The 13,229-nt window shown below is 38.0% G+C and overlaps 3 protein-coding genes across 8 annotated transcripts in view; 1 reads left to right on the forward strand and 2 right to left on the reverse strand.

Annotated features, from left to right (window-relative positions):
- The window catches only part of tiparp (TCDD-inducible poly(ADP-ribose) polymerase), a 33,283-nt gene extending 32,972 nt beyond the window's left edge, over positions 1 to 311 (reverse strand). The window contains 1 exon segment of the mRNA XM_056765580.1: positions 163 to 311. The gene's annotated coding sequence lies outside the window, so the exon portion shown is untranslated.
- Positions 312 to 365: 54 nt separating this feature from the next.
- On the forward strand, positions 366 to 2,115 carry ssr3 (signal sequence receptor, gamma). Its single transcript, XM_056765588.1, has 5 exons — positions 366 to 596; positions 1,097 to 1,223; positions 1,351 to 1,449; positions 1,562 to 1,693; positions 1,813 to 2,115. Exons 1-5 carry the CDS (start codon positions 464 to 466, stop codon positions 1,877 to 1,879), a joined length of 558 nt encoding a protein of 185 aa, XP_056621566.1. The 5' UTR covers positions 366 to 463; the 3' UTR covers positions 1,880 to 2,115.
- A 132-nt stretch (positions 2,116 to 2,247) lies between these two features.
- The window catches only part of kcnab1a (potassium voltage-gated channel subfamily A regulatory beta subunit 1a), a 150,398-nt gene continuing 139,416 nt past the window's right edge, over positions 2,248 to 13,229 (reverse strand). For 4 of the 6 annotated variants that reach the window (XM_056765585.1, XM_056765587.1, XM_056765581.1 and 1 more), the window contains 6 exons: positions 10,591 to 10,677; positions 5,941 to 6,026; positions 4,387 to 4,507; positions 4,212 to 4,306; positions 3,990 to 4,110; positions 2,248 to 3,677 (listed from right to left, as the gene is read on the reverse strand). In XM_056765585.1, coding sequence (XP_056621563.1) covers positions 3,490 to 3,677; positions 3,990 to 4,110; positions 4,212 to 4,306; positions 4,387 to 4,507; positions 5,941 to 6,026; positions 10,591 to 10,677 — 698 coding nt within the window. In that variant the 3' untranslated portion in view covers positions 2,248 to 3,489. The remainder of the gene's footprint in view (positions 3,678 to 3,989; positions 4,111 to 4,211; positions 4,307 to 4,386; positions 4,508 to 5,940; positions 6,027 to 10,590; positions 10,678 to 13,229) is intronic. The other 2 variants (XM_056765582.1, XM_056765584.1) reach the window with 1 other exon arrangement.

Genomic DNA, 13,229 nt, shown 5'->3' on the forward strand with positions numbered 1-13,229 from the left:
ATAGCAAGAAAAGTACAAAAAATATATTATAAAATACAATGTAAATATAGTATAAAACACATATTAACTTAAATTAGCAATACACTTGAATAACGTCAATAAATACACACTTAACTTACTTTAGAGTTTTACGAATTCCAGGTGTATATTAAGACACCTTACCTGGCTAGTTAAAACCAACTGTCTTCCCGCTCGGTTTCACCACTTTTTCTCCTCAATTTCCATTTACTTGCTCTATGAATAATGCACAACAAACAGTCTAGTGCTCGCCGGTTAGGTGCGTTTGCTCTTCCCGCGCAGTAGAGGGCAGAGACTGCGCGAGTCTCTCGCTGCACTTCCGGCGCATCAATTCTACGTCACTGTTTGTGCTGACGCGGCGTAAGCGCTTCATCCATTTGGATCAAATACGTGTCTGTCTCTTTTTGTCCAAACCGAGGATCAGAGAGGAGGATCGACTAGAGCCATGCCACCAAAAACAAACACCAAACAGCAGTCAGAAGAGGATCTTCTCCTCCAGGACTTTAGCAGGAACCTCTCGGCGAAATCCACGGCGCTTTTCTACGGCAATGCTCTCATTGTGTCAGCGATTCCCATCTGTGAGTTCCTGTCTTGGTTTACTACCAATCTGTGTAACGTTAACTGTCTCTAAACATGCTTCGTTGCATGTGTAGACAGTATTCTGATGGTGTTTATGGTTATAATATTGAAGTATAATATTGACGGTTTGAGTGTATTCTACGGTAACATTACGTGTAATGTTGAGGGTTTAAATGTCAAGCTAATGCCAGAGACTGACAGGACTTGTTTAGATCAAACTATTTCTATCTGGTGTTTTTTTTTTTGTATAACTAACTTTTGTTGTGCCTTGTAAAAACATCCATGGTTGTGTGACGTAAGCATGGCAGATGGAGACCACAGTAAATAAGCAATGGTTCATTTTGGTAGTGGTCACGTGGCAACGACTAATAATGATTTGTGATCTTTTGGTCAAATTTTATTTATTGTAATTGATTTTTAATACATGACAGATTCTTTCCCTTTGAAGTTTGAATGATCAGATCTTACCTGGCTGTTGTTATTTATGATTGTGAAACAGGGCTGTTCTGGAGGATCTGGCATATGGATTTGGTCCAGTCCGCTGTGCTGTATGCCGTCATGACCCTAGTCAGCACATACCTGGTTGCCTTTGCTTACAAGAATGTCAAATTCGTCCTAAAGCACAAGTAATACTTTACCCTTTAATCTATTCTGTGTTTCAGCTCTTCACAGTGTTTGTGTTTGTTGATTGGCTTTATCCATAGACCTGTTTGCTTCTTCGATACTTGATAATCTAAAAACCGCTATTTTTAGGGTGGCTCAGAAGCGCGAAGATGCTGTGTCCAAGGAAGTGACTCGCAAGCTTTCTGAAGCCGACAACCGCAAAATGTCCCGCAAAGAGAAGGACGAGAGGTACGTTTGTCTCAGTTCTCAGACATGTTCTAACAATACTGTTGTTCTTATAGGACACGTTTGCTTAATCATTTTCGAGTACCTCATTGGTAACGACAAGTCTTTGTCACAGGATCCTTTGGAAAAAGAATGAAGTTGCTGATTATGAGGCCACAACATTCTCCATCTTTTACAACAACACCCTGTTCCTCTTGCTGGTCATCGTTGCCTCGTTCTTCTTGCTGAAGAACTTCAATCCAACAGTGTAAGCTTACTATGGAGTGCTATTCTTTACATTTGTCTCCTGAAACATGTTGATTGTTTGATTGATATTTTACAGCCTTGTGTTTTTACCTAATGTTTACTTTGATTTGTGTGTCACAGGAACTACATTCTGTCCATTAGCGCCTCTTCAGGTCTGATTGCCCTGCTATCCACAGGGTCTAAATAAAGAGACTGATCACATAAGGATGAGAAGATGAGGAACAAACAGATACGGGGATTGTGGGATAAGGAGGGATGGTTAAGAGTAAAAAGAGGTTTGCTATCTTTTGTGTGTGTGGGGCGTTATCATTTCATGTCATCTGATAAACTTTCATGAAATTCATGATCGGTAAATGCTTAACGGCCATTTTTGTATGTCTGCTCTTCTCTTTGTTTTGTATCAATAAAAGACAATTTATTCAAGGTTCTCTTCATATTTTACTCCAAGAAAACCCAGCTGATTAAGGAATCACACATGGTTTTGCTGACTTTATACAGTTTATTTTAAGCATATAATCTACCTCTATATACTGTTTTACATATTTATATTTACAGAAATCACTGCGGCCATCAAGGAGAGAGATGCACGATATGATAAAATATCCTGATTCATAACAGCCTGTCAATCCAACACGTCATCTTTTACAAACTTAGAAAACAATAGTCACCCCATGGTGCGATTTCCTACATTTTTGCAAAAGAGGTCATTGAAAATGGAGAAAAGCTCACAGTATTACACTCGTGGACCCATGGGAGAACGGGCCAGCCCTAAAGTTCATGCAGGTTAGAATCAAGGCACTCCGCATGGAGACTAAAGGTAGCACTATGGACACACAGATGTCAATATTCAAAAGCCTCCTGCATTTCATTACATGATATATCTAAGGTTTCTTGATTTGCAAGGAATCTTGTGTTTAAAGCCATCAACATTTAAACGATACTTCTGCTTGTTTCCTCATGCCAAAATTTCACATGTATCTATAAGCTCTGAGGTTGTAGGACATATTATGGCTCAAGCAACTAAAGACAAACATGAGGCACCCACAGACTGAATTAAATTGACTCCAGTTATAATTTATATCGTAATCCTGCCATGCATATTGGGAGCCTAGTTTCCTCCGAACTTCTAAAAAGAACCTGGAAGGAAACTTTGAGAATATAATTTATAAACAAACATACCACGAATGCACAGCATAATATACAATATGCATGTCAATTCTAATACTCTATATTTATACTGACTGAGGTCTGATTATCATTCATTTTCTGAAAGTATATATTTATCCTCGTTAAAGTCATTTCACTAAATCTCATTCTCATAAAAATGTCCCTCATAAAATTCTCAAAAACAGCTTCAAGGAGTCCTTGCTTGTTAAAACAGGTTTGCAGTTGCTGCAATTGAACACAAGAGGGCGGCAGATCTCCAGACACACCAATCAACCAATCAGAGGCCAAGCATGGGTCAGAACGCATGAAGATCACATCACAGGGCTCCGCAGTGAAGGAAGCTTTCCCTTGTTGACACCTTGACGGCAGTTGTGGAGATTTTTGCGGTAGTGTTGATGTGCAAAAGGGGGAATGCAGGTACACGTTTTGGAGCGTATAACTCTAAGGCTTCAGAGAGGCCAGACCGATGATGAAAAAAGACTCTGAGCAGGAACCACTTAGGGCATAAATACTGCTACACACAGATCTCTCTTCACCCTGAACGTGACCCGAGGCCCTAGGACCGGTAGTCCTTCTTGCTGTACGGCCGGTTCCCAAGTATATGATCGATGTCTGACACTATGTGGGATGTCATCTTTGGAAGTACCTGAGTGTGCAACAAATTCGAGGAATACGGAATGAGTCAAAACTCTTGGTACTGTTTAAGAGTTTTATTCCAGTTATGCTTACCTGTATGGCTCCCAGGTTTTCAGTTAACTGTTCTGGATTAGAGGTTCCTAAAAGAACAGAGCTCACGCCTTCGTTCCGCAGACACCAGGCTAGAAATAGACAAAAAAGACACGAATAGAGTTAAGGCAAGTGTTCAAAAGCATCTCTGTAAATCATACTTTGTGCATCTGCTTAAGAACAGGAGGTGGCGCAATAGAGCTTAAATAAATCTTGGTGTTCTGCTTGTGTCAGAGGTCAAGGTTTGGGTGGTTAGCTAGCTTGAACAGTTAACCGCTGTAGGTAGATATCATATTTGCACCATTATGCAAGCAAATTGTGTAGGTAACAGCTAAAGTTTAAGGGCTGCATGCCAACTCCTCTTTGAAATGTTTTGTACGGATATCTTTAATGCGCAGTCTTACCTACGGCGAGCTGAGGCAACGTGCAGCCCAGCTTCTCTGCAATATGGCCCAGTTCTTTCAGTTTGGCCTGCTGTTTTCGTCCATCCTCACTGACAATCTTATCTTTCAGCCACTGGTATGACTTGGACAAAAAAAGTACAATTTGGAAAAATGCCTTGCAGAAAATCTATATTTTATTTCTTATTGTGAAGGTGAGGTTTTTCTAGTTTTAACTGTAGGTACCTTCATAGCTGCTCTGGAGGATTCTGGGATACCATTTTCATACTTCCCGGTGATGATCCCACAGGCCAAAGGGGACCATGTCATAGCCCCCACACCTACAGTCACACACGGATGATGTTATAACAGAGACTGACAGTGTTACGTTTATAGAAAAAGTCTGATGAATGACACCTGCCTATCTTATGGTAGAGCTCAGGCAGCTGCACCTCCACCTTCTCTCTCTGGAAGAGATGATACTCGGCCTGTTCACATACTGGAGGAATCAAGTTAAACTGCCTTGCCACGGAGTACGCCTCCTAAATAAAGAAAGCGAGAGAGAGATTACATTTGCTATTTAGGCGTTTGGGAGAAATTTTGGCCTCTGAATAAATAAGGTCGGATGCAGATCCTTTTGTTTTTGAGCTATTTAGGTTTAAAACATATATTTTTTCACCACTTTTTTAATGTTGCTTTTCCAAAATATCTAGTTCAAAACAAAATTAAATGAGATATTTGTGAATTCAGTCATTCAAATTCAAATGTCATATTCTCGTAATAGCTTTTGAATAAATAAGTAAACATAATTAATCCAGAATGGCATTCATAAACCCAAGGGTCTATTTAATTATAAAAAAAATTGTTGGAGATATTAAAAATGAAATACATTACTTAATAAAAACTAACTAATAAAAAAGATTTGTTTTGTTTTAAATGTGTATATGTTACCTTTTTTCGGTAATTATGATGAAATACACTTTTTTGACCAAACTTACTTTTCTGTATGTTTCCATTTGATTCATATGAGGTTTAAGGACAGGTTCTTATTGACAACTACCCCCTTAAAATGTATTCCCTTCTGTGTAATGAAGTAATCAAGATGTTTCAATGCTTCATATTTTCAAGAAATAAACCATTTATAAATATTTTAAAAAGTAAATACAGTATATATCATTAAAAGTAAAACTAGCCTCTATTTCCTGCTATGACAGAACCGACATCTACTCCGCTCACCCCTGCTTGTCAATGCAAGTACAAAAATAAATGTACAGTGCTCTTGTCAGCCATTTGTAAGGATTTCATTGACACATGCTGTGATGGTCTGTTCCAGTGGGAGGATGTTTACGTGGGGTGTGTCAGGCATGGCCACTGAATATTCTATTATCAGTCACCCAAATTACAGGTCATCACCATATCTCCTCACCAGCTGTAAAAACCCTGATCAAGCCCACATTCATCAACCATGAATTATTAATGTCAGCATTTAATTACAGCATATCAGTTTGGGCAAACTTGTCTTGTGCTACACTACAATTACAGCAACACAGAACACTGGCAAAACACTGACTTCAGACAACATGCTAAAAATATGTGATGTATGCAATGTACACAAGAGAAGCCGATAAACAACGCCTCATTTTGTTGTCCACCCAAGCCCAGCTAGCTCTGTATTCTGTCCCCTTTTTAACTGAGCCCTAAACAGAAAGCCAATGATTTGTCCAGCTTCTTTTCCAGTCGACGAAACAACACTTAATGCTTAGTTAGACATCAGAGTGCACATCTGGGTCCCTTGTGTGATTTGCAGTACACAGGAAGCCTAAAAACTAAAGCTACCAATGTCTGTTCCCCATTCATCCAAAAGTTTATTTTCTTATTTATGTAATGTAAGTTTTAAAACACAATTTTAAAGAATTCTGTGTCCTATAGGAAGACATTGATGACACAGATTCCTCCATATAATGCTGTAACTCACCATTATTTCCATAGCCGTCCATCGTGAGGTACCCCAATACATGGACATGCCTTGGTTTATCACGTAGGTCATGGCTCTAACAATCTCTGGAGGAACAAATATGCAATGCTGTTATCAAACATGATGAAAAAACTTTTTTTTTTTAATATCTTGAATAATGAAGACATACAGTAAAACTGTATTAGGGTGTCATCTTTATACGCAAAGTTTGTAATTCAGGGCTTTCCGAATTTGTGGCGATTCAAGCATCCCAATACTTTTCCAGTAGTTGTTAAAAATAACAGAATATTCTGCTGTCTCAGATTTTCCTCAGCTACAGTATATTTAGGAGTTTGTTGAATCAGGTTTGGTTCAATATATCTTCAGGAATCCCGGTGAGCTGATTAAGGTCAGCTTGACTAGATTCACTGTGACTTCATTCAATAAGTGCACTCGTGAGGAATAAATGAATGATAAATTGCAGCGTAACTTTATATTCCCGTCACCGTTTGCCCTTCAGAGTGATGTCACGGTGATCAGCATTTTCCTGAGTTGCAGGTAAGAAACAGATCGAGGGTAGAAAACTTGTAAAAGGAAAAGAGCAGGACAAGTGTGCGGTCACAGAGGAACTTTTGATATGCATTGCACACACAGTGAGAAGCACTATGCTCTAGACACTATACGCATCAATGCAGCAGAAAAGCACTACATAGCTATCTGTCTACCCAAGACTAAAAGAAAGAGAGAGAGAGGATTTACCATTAGCCGGTGATGTTTAAACACTAAGAACCTAAGTTATTACATTCACAGAGATAAGAGCCACATGCAAGAACAAACTAACAGTAAAGATGGTACCTGTTAATACTGGCTTCACGTTTTTTCTTAAAGTGATAGTTCACCCAAAAATGAAAATTAATTTACTCACCCACATGTCATTCTAAACCTGTATGACTTACTTTCTTCTGCACAACACGAAAGAAGATATTTTGTAAAGTGTTGGTAACCAAAATAGGACCAACACTGGTCCTATTTACTTCCATTATATGGAACATTTCTCAAAATATCTTCTTTTGAGTTCATCAACATGTTTTTTAATGATACTGGGGTGAATGATGACAAAATTGTAATTAATGTGTGAAATGTTCTTTAAATGCAGGACTGGTTTTTAGAAAAAAAATACGCTGAGAGAGAAAAGACCAGACCGGGATAGAATGAGATAAATGTAGCGATGCATTCTTTATGTTGTTTGCTAGAGGTTGATGTAAAATCCCGTGGAGAAGTAATGTTAAAATAACTCCAGGGGCACCAGGTTGACAGGCGCAGTTCATTTCTGTGGGTCTGTGATGGGGTGGGGTGAGAGCTGAAGAAGCATGTGAAAGTAAGGAGGCTTGGAACAAATGGCTGAGTCAATGTGACCTTGAAATGCAGCACGAAGCTTTGAAATATTACTTAGCCCTAAATGCTTTACAACAAAACAGATTGAAGCTGATATTCATTACAGAGGGAGAATACTGATCCTCTCTGATGCATGAATATTGATTCAGAGGATGTGAAACATTTGTTTTCTTAAACTTAGATTTTGAATTAAACCAAAGACATATTCAATTATAAAATGCTGGAGAATCAATTCTCTTGGTTGGTGGTATTATTTTTCTGTTTGATTACACAAAATTGATGGTAAATATCTGTGTCTCATAAAATGCCGCAAAAATGCCGGGCCCCCTGGACCCCCCAGTTTGAGAACCACTGGTCTAGAAAGTATTATTTTGGGTTACCAGTTGAAGAACCATCACTGGGCTTAACTAAAATGCAACAAAAACATTTAAATGAATAAATTTAATTAAAGTATGTACGTACAATGCATTATAAAAGTAGTTTTAATGTATTACTTATGCCTTGTAATGCACCTTAAAATCCATTGTAATGTCTCATGAATAATTGTAAATACCAGCGCCAGGATGTTTTTCTTGGGGGTGTTAAGGGGCGGGGCTTAACAGTTTACAGGGTGGGATAGTAAAATTATTAAATTAATAAATGCCTAATAGACAACATGCAATATTGCTGCTTACATACAGAACAAATTTTGTTCTAGAAAAATATTGTTGCATTGTATTAGCCTACACGTCTTCCATGGATGCATTTAGTTATAGTCATTGTTAATTAGACCACAGGACTGCTGTATACTTCAATCTGATTGGTTGCCAAACTTTCTATGGTTATGCATTAACTTTCAGTTAAATGTACACCTATGAAAGTGCTCCAAGTCTGCTAACCGCATTACAGTTCCACATCATTTGCCAAGTTTAAACAACAGAAAGTATATAGTGTAGCCTACAGACATCACCGCACCCAGCACTGATCATGATCTGACATTTATAATGTCAAACTTTACTGTTAACAGAAACGTGTGCAGTTTCGTTTCAATAAACAAAGCATTTCCGAAACAAGAAATACATATAGGGCTACTGAAATGAAATGAATCAGATAACTTAATAGAAAAACAAAGTGCATTAATAAACACTGATATCCTACTGTTTCTATTCCTCTTCATGCCGCTTATAACTGATAACAAATATATTCTGGTAGACCTACTCTTTCTAAAGTTTGTGTTATTTTTTTTACTGCTGAAGATATAACCAAAACAAGGAATAAATCATTTATTATCACTGGATTTTCTGTCACATTACTGCAAACACGCAGGTGTGCGTGCAATTTCTCTCTGATAACACCCAACACGTGGCTGAAGCTTCCGAGTCCATTCGATCAAACAACATGAACAAGAAAGTAGTCCTACCATCAACAGCATTTTAAAGACGAAAACAAGACAAACATTGACATTAAACATTTGAAAAATGTCATGTAAGGTGTAGTTACTGTGTGGTATATGTGGGATTATTGACTCCTGTCCATTCAATTATTCGAAAGTTAATGCAAACCCATTAACTTTTGAAAAATTGAACGGCCCGTCGTCAATTATTCCTTATTTAATTAAGAATTTGTGAGCATTTTAGAACAAGCTTACATTATATGCGGTTCTCTTTTGTTGAAGACATTATGCCATACATATCAGTGTAAATAGGCACTCACTCCGTGAAATATATAAGGAAATCCTTGGGAGTGCATTGCCAGGGCTGAGCAGTTCCCCCCTAGCGCTGCCATTGGTAACTACAGTCATACATTATAACACTTGTCAATTCTTTATTGTGGTTATAATTCTTTACAACTACATTTAATGTATTACAACACACAAAACGAACAATATTAAATATATTTCATCAGACACTTTCATAACGCTTTATAATGCATTATACATACAGGCTTTAAGTAAAGTGTTACCACGAAGATTAATATAAATAAAATAATATTAATATAAATAGACATTAATATAAATGTCTTAACAACTGTGAGACTAGTTGTTAAGAGACAGTCTTAACGTAGCGGCTAAGTTTATGCACTTCGAGCCAGGCGTGTACATCCGAAGAAACGTCTATAGCAGACTCCCAGAGACTCTTCTCTGCACTTGCAATGTTTTGACTTAGCATTCGTATCTGCATTTGCAAACTTCACGTGAAAGTCATTTATCAAGTATTGTGTACAAAGCACAATGAAAAACTGAACCTTTGTTTTTATTTGTTTGCGATCACGTTTTTTCCATTAAATATTCACTTTTGTAAATCTTATTAAATACATGGAACATGTTAGTATTCCATTGTTTGAAAATAAATATAAACTTCTTTCTTTTGTTCATTGTTCATTCATTCCATTCCATTTTTTAATATAAATAAAAGTCTGTCAGGTTTTCATTTTACGCAAATAAAAGCAACATGTTTTGTTGTTATATGAGAGAAATGCTGTCTATAGTTCAAAGACTGAAACCACAACAACACTTTGCCAATATAGTTTATTTAGAAAAGCTGAAAATATCTTTGCCGTGGTCCCTACATTTTTTTCAAGAGCTGCTCTTTCTTTATTATCTTGGCGTGTGTTATTCATGTGAATATAATAGAAAGGATACAGAGAGAATCTGTTGTTACAGCTGGAATCTTGTCTCCTCATTCATCTCTTCTGAGAATAAAACTCTCAAAACTTAAACAACAGTATCAGTATTTTCCTATATATCATTTTTTCTTGTCTTTATACAAATCTACTTTGATACTGTTTAAATCTGTTTTTTTGTCAGTGTTGTCATAAGCGTGAAGTGACAATCCAGGAATGTTTTCTGTAACCAGCCACCCAACACATAAAATGTTCTCCTGATCCCTATGATATAAAAAGCGAGCCCGGGCAAAAACAAATTAAAACAATAGATTAGATTTTCAGGTTGACTGCTCTGGAAGTTTCGGGCAGAACAGAATCTTAACAGTGCCGTGACAGCCTGCTGGCTGTATTACCTACCTAGGGCACAAGTAAGAAGTGAGTTTATTCAGAGTTATTATTGTGATGGTACTCTGGGGACTGCACTTAATCATAACCATGACATCATGACTACATCTTTAAAAGTACTGGCCTGTGGGACACAAACCCTTTCAGTCTGACGCACTCATTCATTTGTACCTCTCTGGCATTTGATGCACTATCGTAAATGCATTGTCAGTGCAACTCTTCCACTGCTTTGGTTATAAAATATTTGAAAAAAACTTCCATACAAGTTGTCTGCATGACCCAACTCACCCTCCATTGGTGTGTTGCTGTCGGGACGGTTGGCAAAGACCACATCGACATATTCCAGCTGCATTCTCTGTAAGGAGCCCTTCAGACCTAAAAAACAAACCGTGTGTGAGTGTTTGTTTTATGTTCCTTTTCAAACGTTCTGGTAATGTTTACCAGGGATGTCAGTGGGGGACAATACAATATGCTTTATTTTTCCTGAGTAGCAATGAGGACTGGGGCCAACCATGGTTGGGGTTTAAGATTTCAAGCACCGGTCAACAAGGTACTTAAATGTTCAGTCTGAAAAGTCCAAAGCAATTTGAAAGATCACAGAGGATCTGCTGAAGATTCAAGTCCATGTGACATCGAGATAAACATCCCCCCCTAATAAAGCTTTACAGACAGGGGACCCACAGCTGCGTGAGTCAGGTGGACTTTCATGTAATCAAACCTGTTCTGTCTTATACCCCAGAGCTCACTTATATCTTCGGTCTCTCTCTTTATCCCCATTACCCTGTGAATTGATGGTCAAATGTAATGAAGTGTTTGGGACCGGATTGTTTCTTTTCCCATCTCCAGAGATTCACTATAATAGGGTCAACATTCTGCGGTTAGTAAAGGCTTCACAATTACTCCAGAAAGGAGATTGTGGTGTTTGTCAGGACTCCGAGGAACAGGCAAGCCAAGCAAGATCTAATATTGATCAATAATACAACTGACCGTATCTCTTCCTATAGCACCATAGGATGACAGTTTTAAACCAAACACTCGGGCTGTTTAATGTAATGGTTTTTACGAAGCATTGCGATGAAGATGGGAACGATTACAGCACCGATGCATTAAAACATTTGTTTATTAAAAATGCAATTGTAAACTGTGCTAAAATTCACAGCCACAACAGCGGCCCAGTAATGTATGATTTAAAGGGGTCATATTTTGCCAATTTTCAAAGTCTTTATAATTTTTATGATGTGCTAACCAAGAGAAGTTCATATTTAAATTTTTCAAAAAATGCTTTATGTATTACATACTGTAGTTAACCAGTGTTTTACACCGTCATCTCGATTCTCAGAAAACAGGCTGTTGAGTGTCTGGCTCTTTGAAGTGCTTCCTTCCAAAACGCTCTGATTGGTCTAGCTTAGACAGTTTTTTATGATTGGTCTACTCTACTGCTTCGAGTGTGTGTTCAGATTTTGTAATGCCATGCTCTCTCTCCGGTCTTGTGTCCTTTAGCCCCGCCCCTTGTTCTCTGTTAGCGCCCCATTAGTCTCACCTGTCCAGCCAGTTCCCATCAGTGTTTTAGTCTTGTCACCTGCCCGTCACCATCCTGTTTCAATCTTCCCTAATTTACGTCTCCCTATATATTGTCCCAGTGCCCATTGTTCCCCGTCGGTTCATTGTTTGTGTACTCTATCATTGTATTACCAGTTCGTGTCTCCTGATATTCTGTGTTCCTGTTGGACTTCCCCTATTCGTGTTTGGACTTATTATTTTGATTATTGACCTTGTTTGTTTTGTCCCCCTTGTGGGAAGTCTTTAGTTTGACCCTTTGTTTCCGTTTTCGTGTTTTGCCCCATCGTGGGTCTTTTCTTTATTAATAAAAGTGTATAAGCATGCTAAGCATGTTCACAGACATGCCCCATATAAACACATCTTCAGGTGGAAAGTGCCGTTCCCCAAGCTCTCTGTTTGTAAAATAGGTGTCTGGCTTAAAACCTGCTGGCATGAGGGAAAAATAAAGGCCAGCACAGAACAGCAAACACAACCATCATTCATCTTCTACCCCCATAAACCTGAATATCTAGGCCATGGTTGTATATTAGTTCAGGGGCTTCAGAGAAAAGTCATTTTCGCCCTAGAGTGACAATGTACGCATTACAATGTAAGCATTTCAGGGGAGTAGTTTATACTGCAATATTAATGCCTCCCATAAATCTCACTGCTTCTCTTTCATTATTTTTATGTAATGAAACAAGTCAGTACTGCCACCAATGCTGGATAGCAACATCACTCTTGTGCCCCACCATTAATAGTCTGTCTATTCAGAATTCAAGGTGCTATGTCAGATGAGATTCAGTCAGGAGCAAATTATGCAAAGGAGATTTACTTTGGAAGGTCAGATATGTGTGACATGCTTATCATCCTGACTTTCTGCTGCTTCATTGTGTTCCAACATGCGTGTGTGTGTTCTGTGATGGAGTGTTAAATGAGCTGTTTGTTTGTGTGTGTCTCCTCTTTAGTGCTATAAGCCAAAGCCAAAGCGACACTAACACTAAATTCACTCAATCAGTCTCCGTGTGTAGATACCGGTATGTCACAGACATGTTTACTTAAACAGGATCATTCCATAGATTTCAATGGCATTTTGAAATTAAAGATTGGACCAAACAGTGAATAAAAATCAGCCAATAAGATTTGAGCTTTGACGGAAATTTCTTCAACACGGTTTTAAAAGCTTCCCAGGTTGAGACCTCAAGAAGCTGGATGATAAAGTGCCAAGCGTACCATTTTGGAAATTCCATGCAGACTACTTTGAACATTCTAAAATATTTATTTTATATTATTTATTTTTGATGCTTTTAGTCAGAACATAATTCCCATAATTATCTTATTCCATGGTTTTAATGGGTTGACTATTATTTAAAAATGTGCGAAAAATA

This window comes from Triplophysa dalaica, chromosome 14 (genome assembly GCF_015846415.1).
Source record: "Triplophysa dalaica isolate WHDGS20190420 chromosome 14, ASM1584641v1, whole genome shotgun sequence".
Taxonomy (NCBI): domain Eukaryota; kingdom Metazoa; phylum Chordata; class Actinopteri; order Cypriniformes; family Nemacheilidae; genus Triplophysa; species Triplophysa dalaica.

What these genes read in the sequence shown, in the direction of transcription:
- ssr3 (XM_056765588.1), top strand. Translation starts at nt 464, where the DNA reads ATGCCACCAAAAACAAACACCAAACAGCAGTCAGAAGAGGATCTTCTC. An exon ending in AAATTCGTCCTAAAGCACAA is followed by an intron (nt 1,224 to 1,350) that starts GTAATACTTTAC and finishes CGCTATTTTTAG; the next exon opens with GGTGGCTCAGAAGCGCGAAG. An exon ending in CGCAAAGAGAAGGACGAGAG is followed by an intron (nt 1,450 to 1,561) that starts GTACGTTTGTCT and finishes TCTTTGTCACAG; the next exon opens with GATCCTTTGGAAAAAGAATG.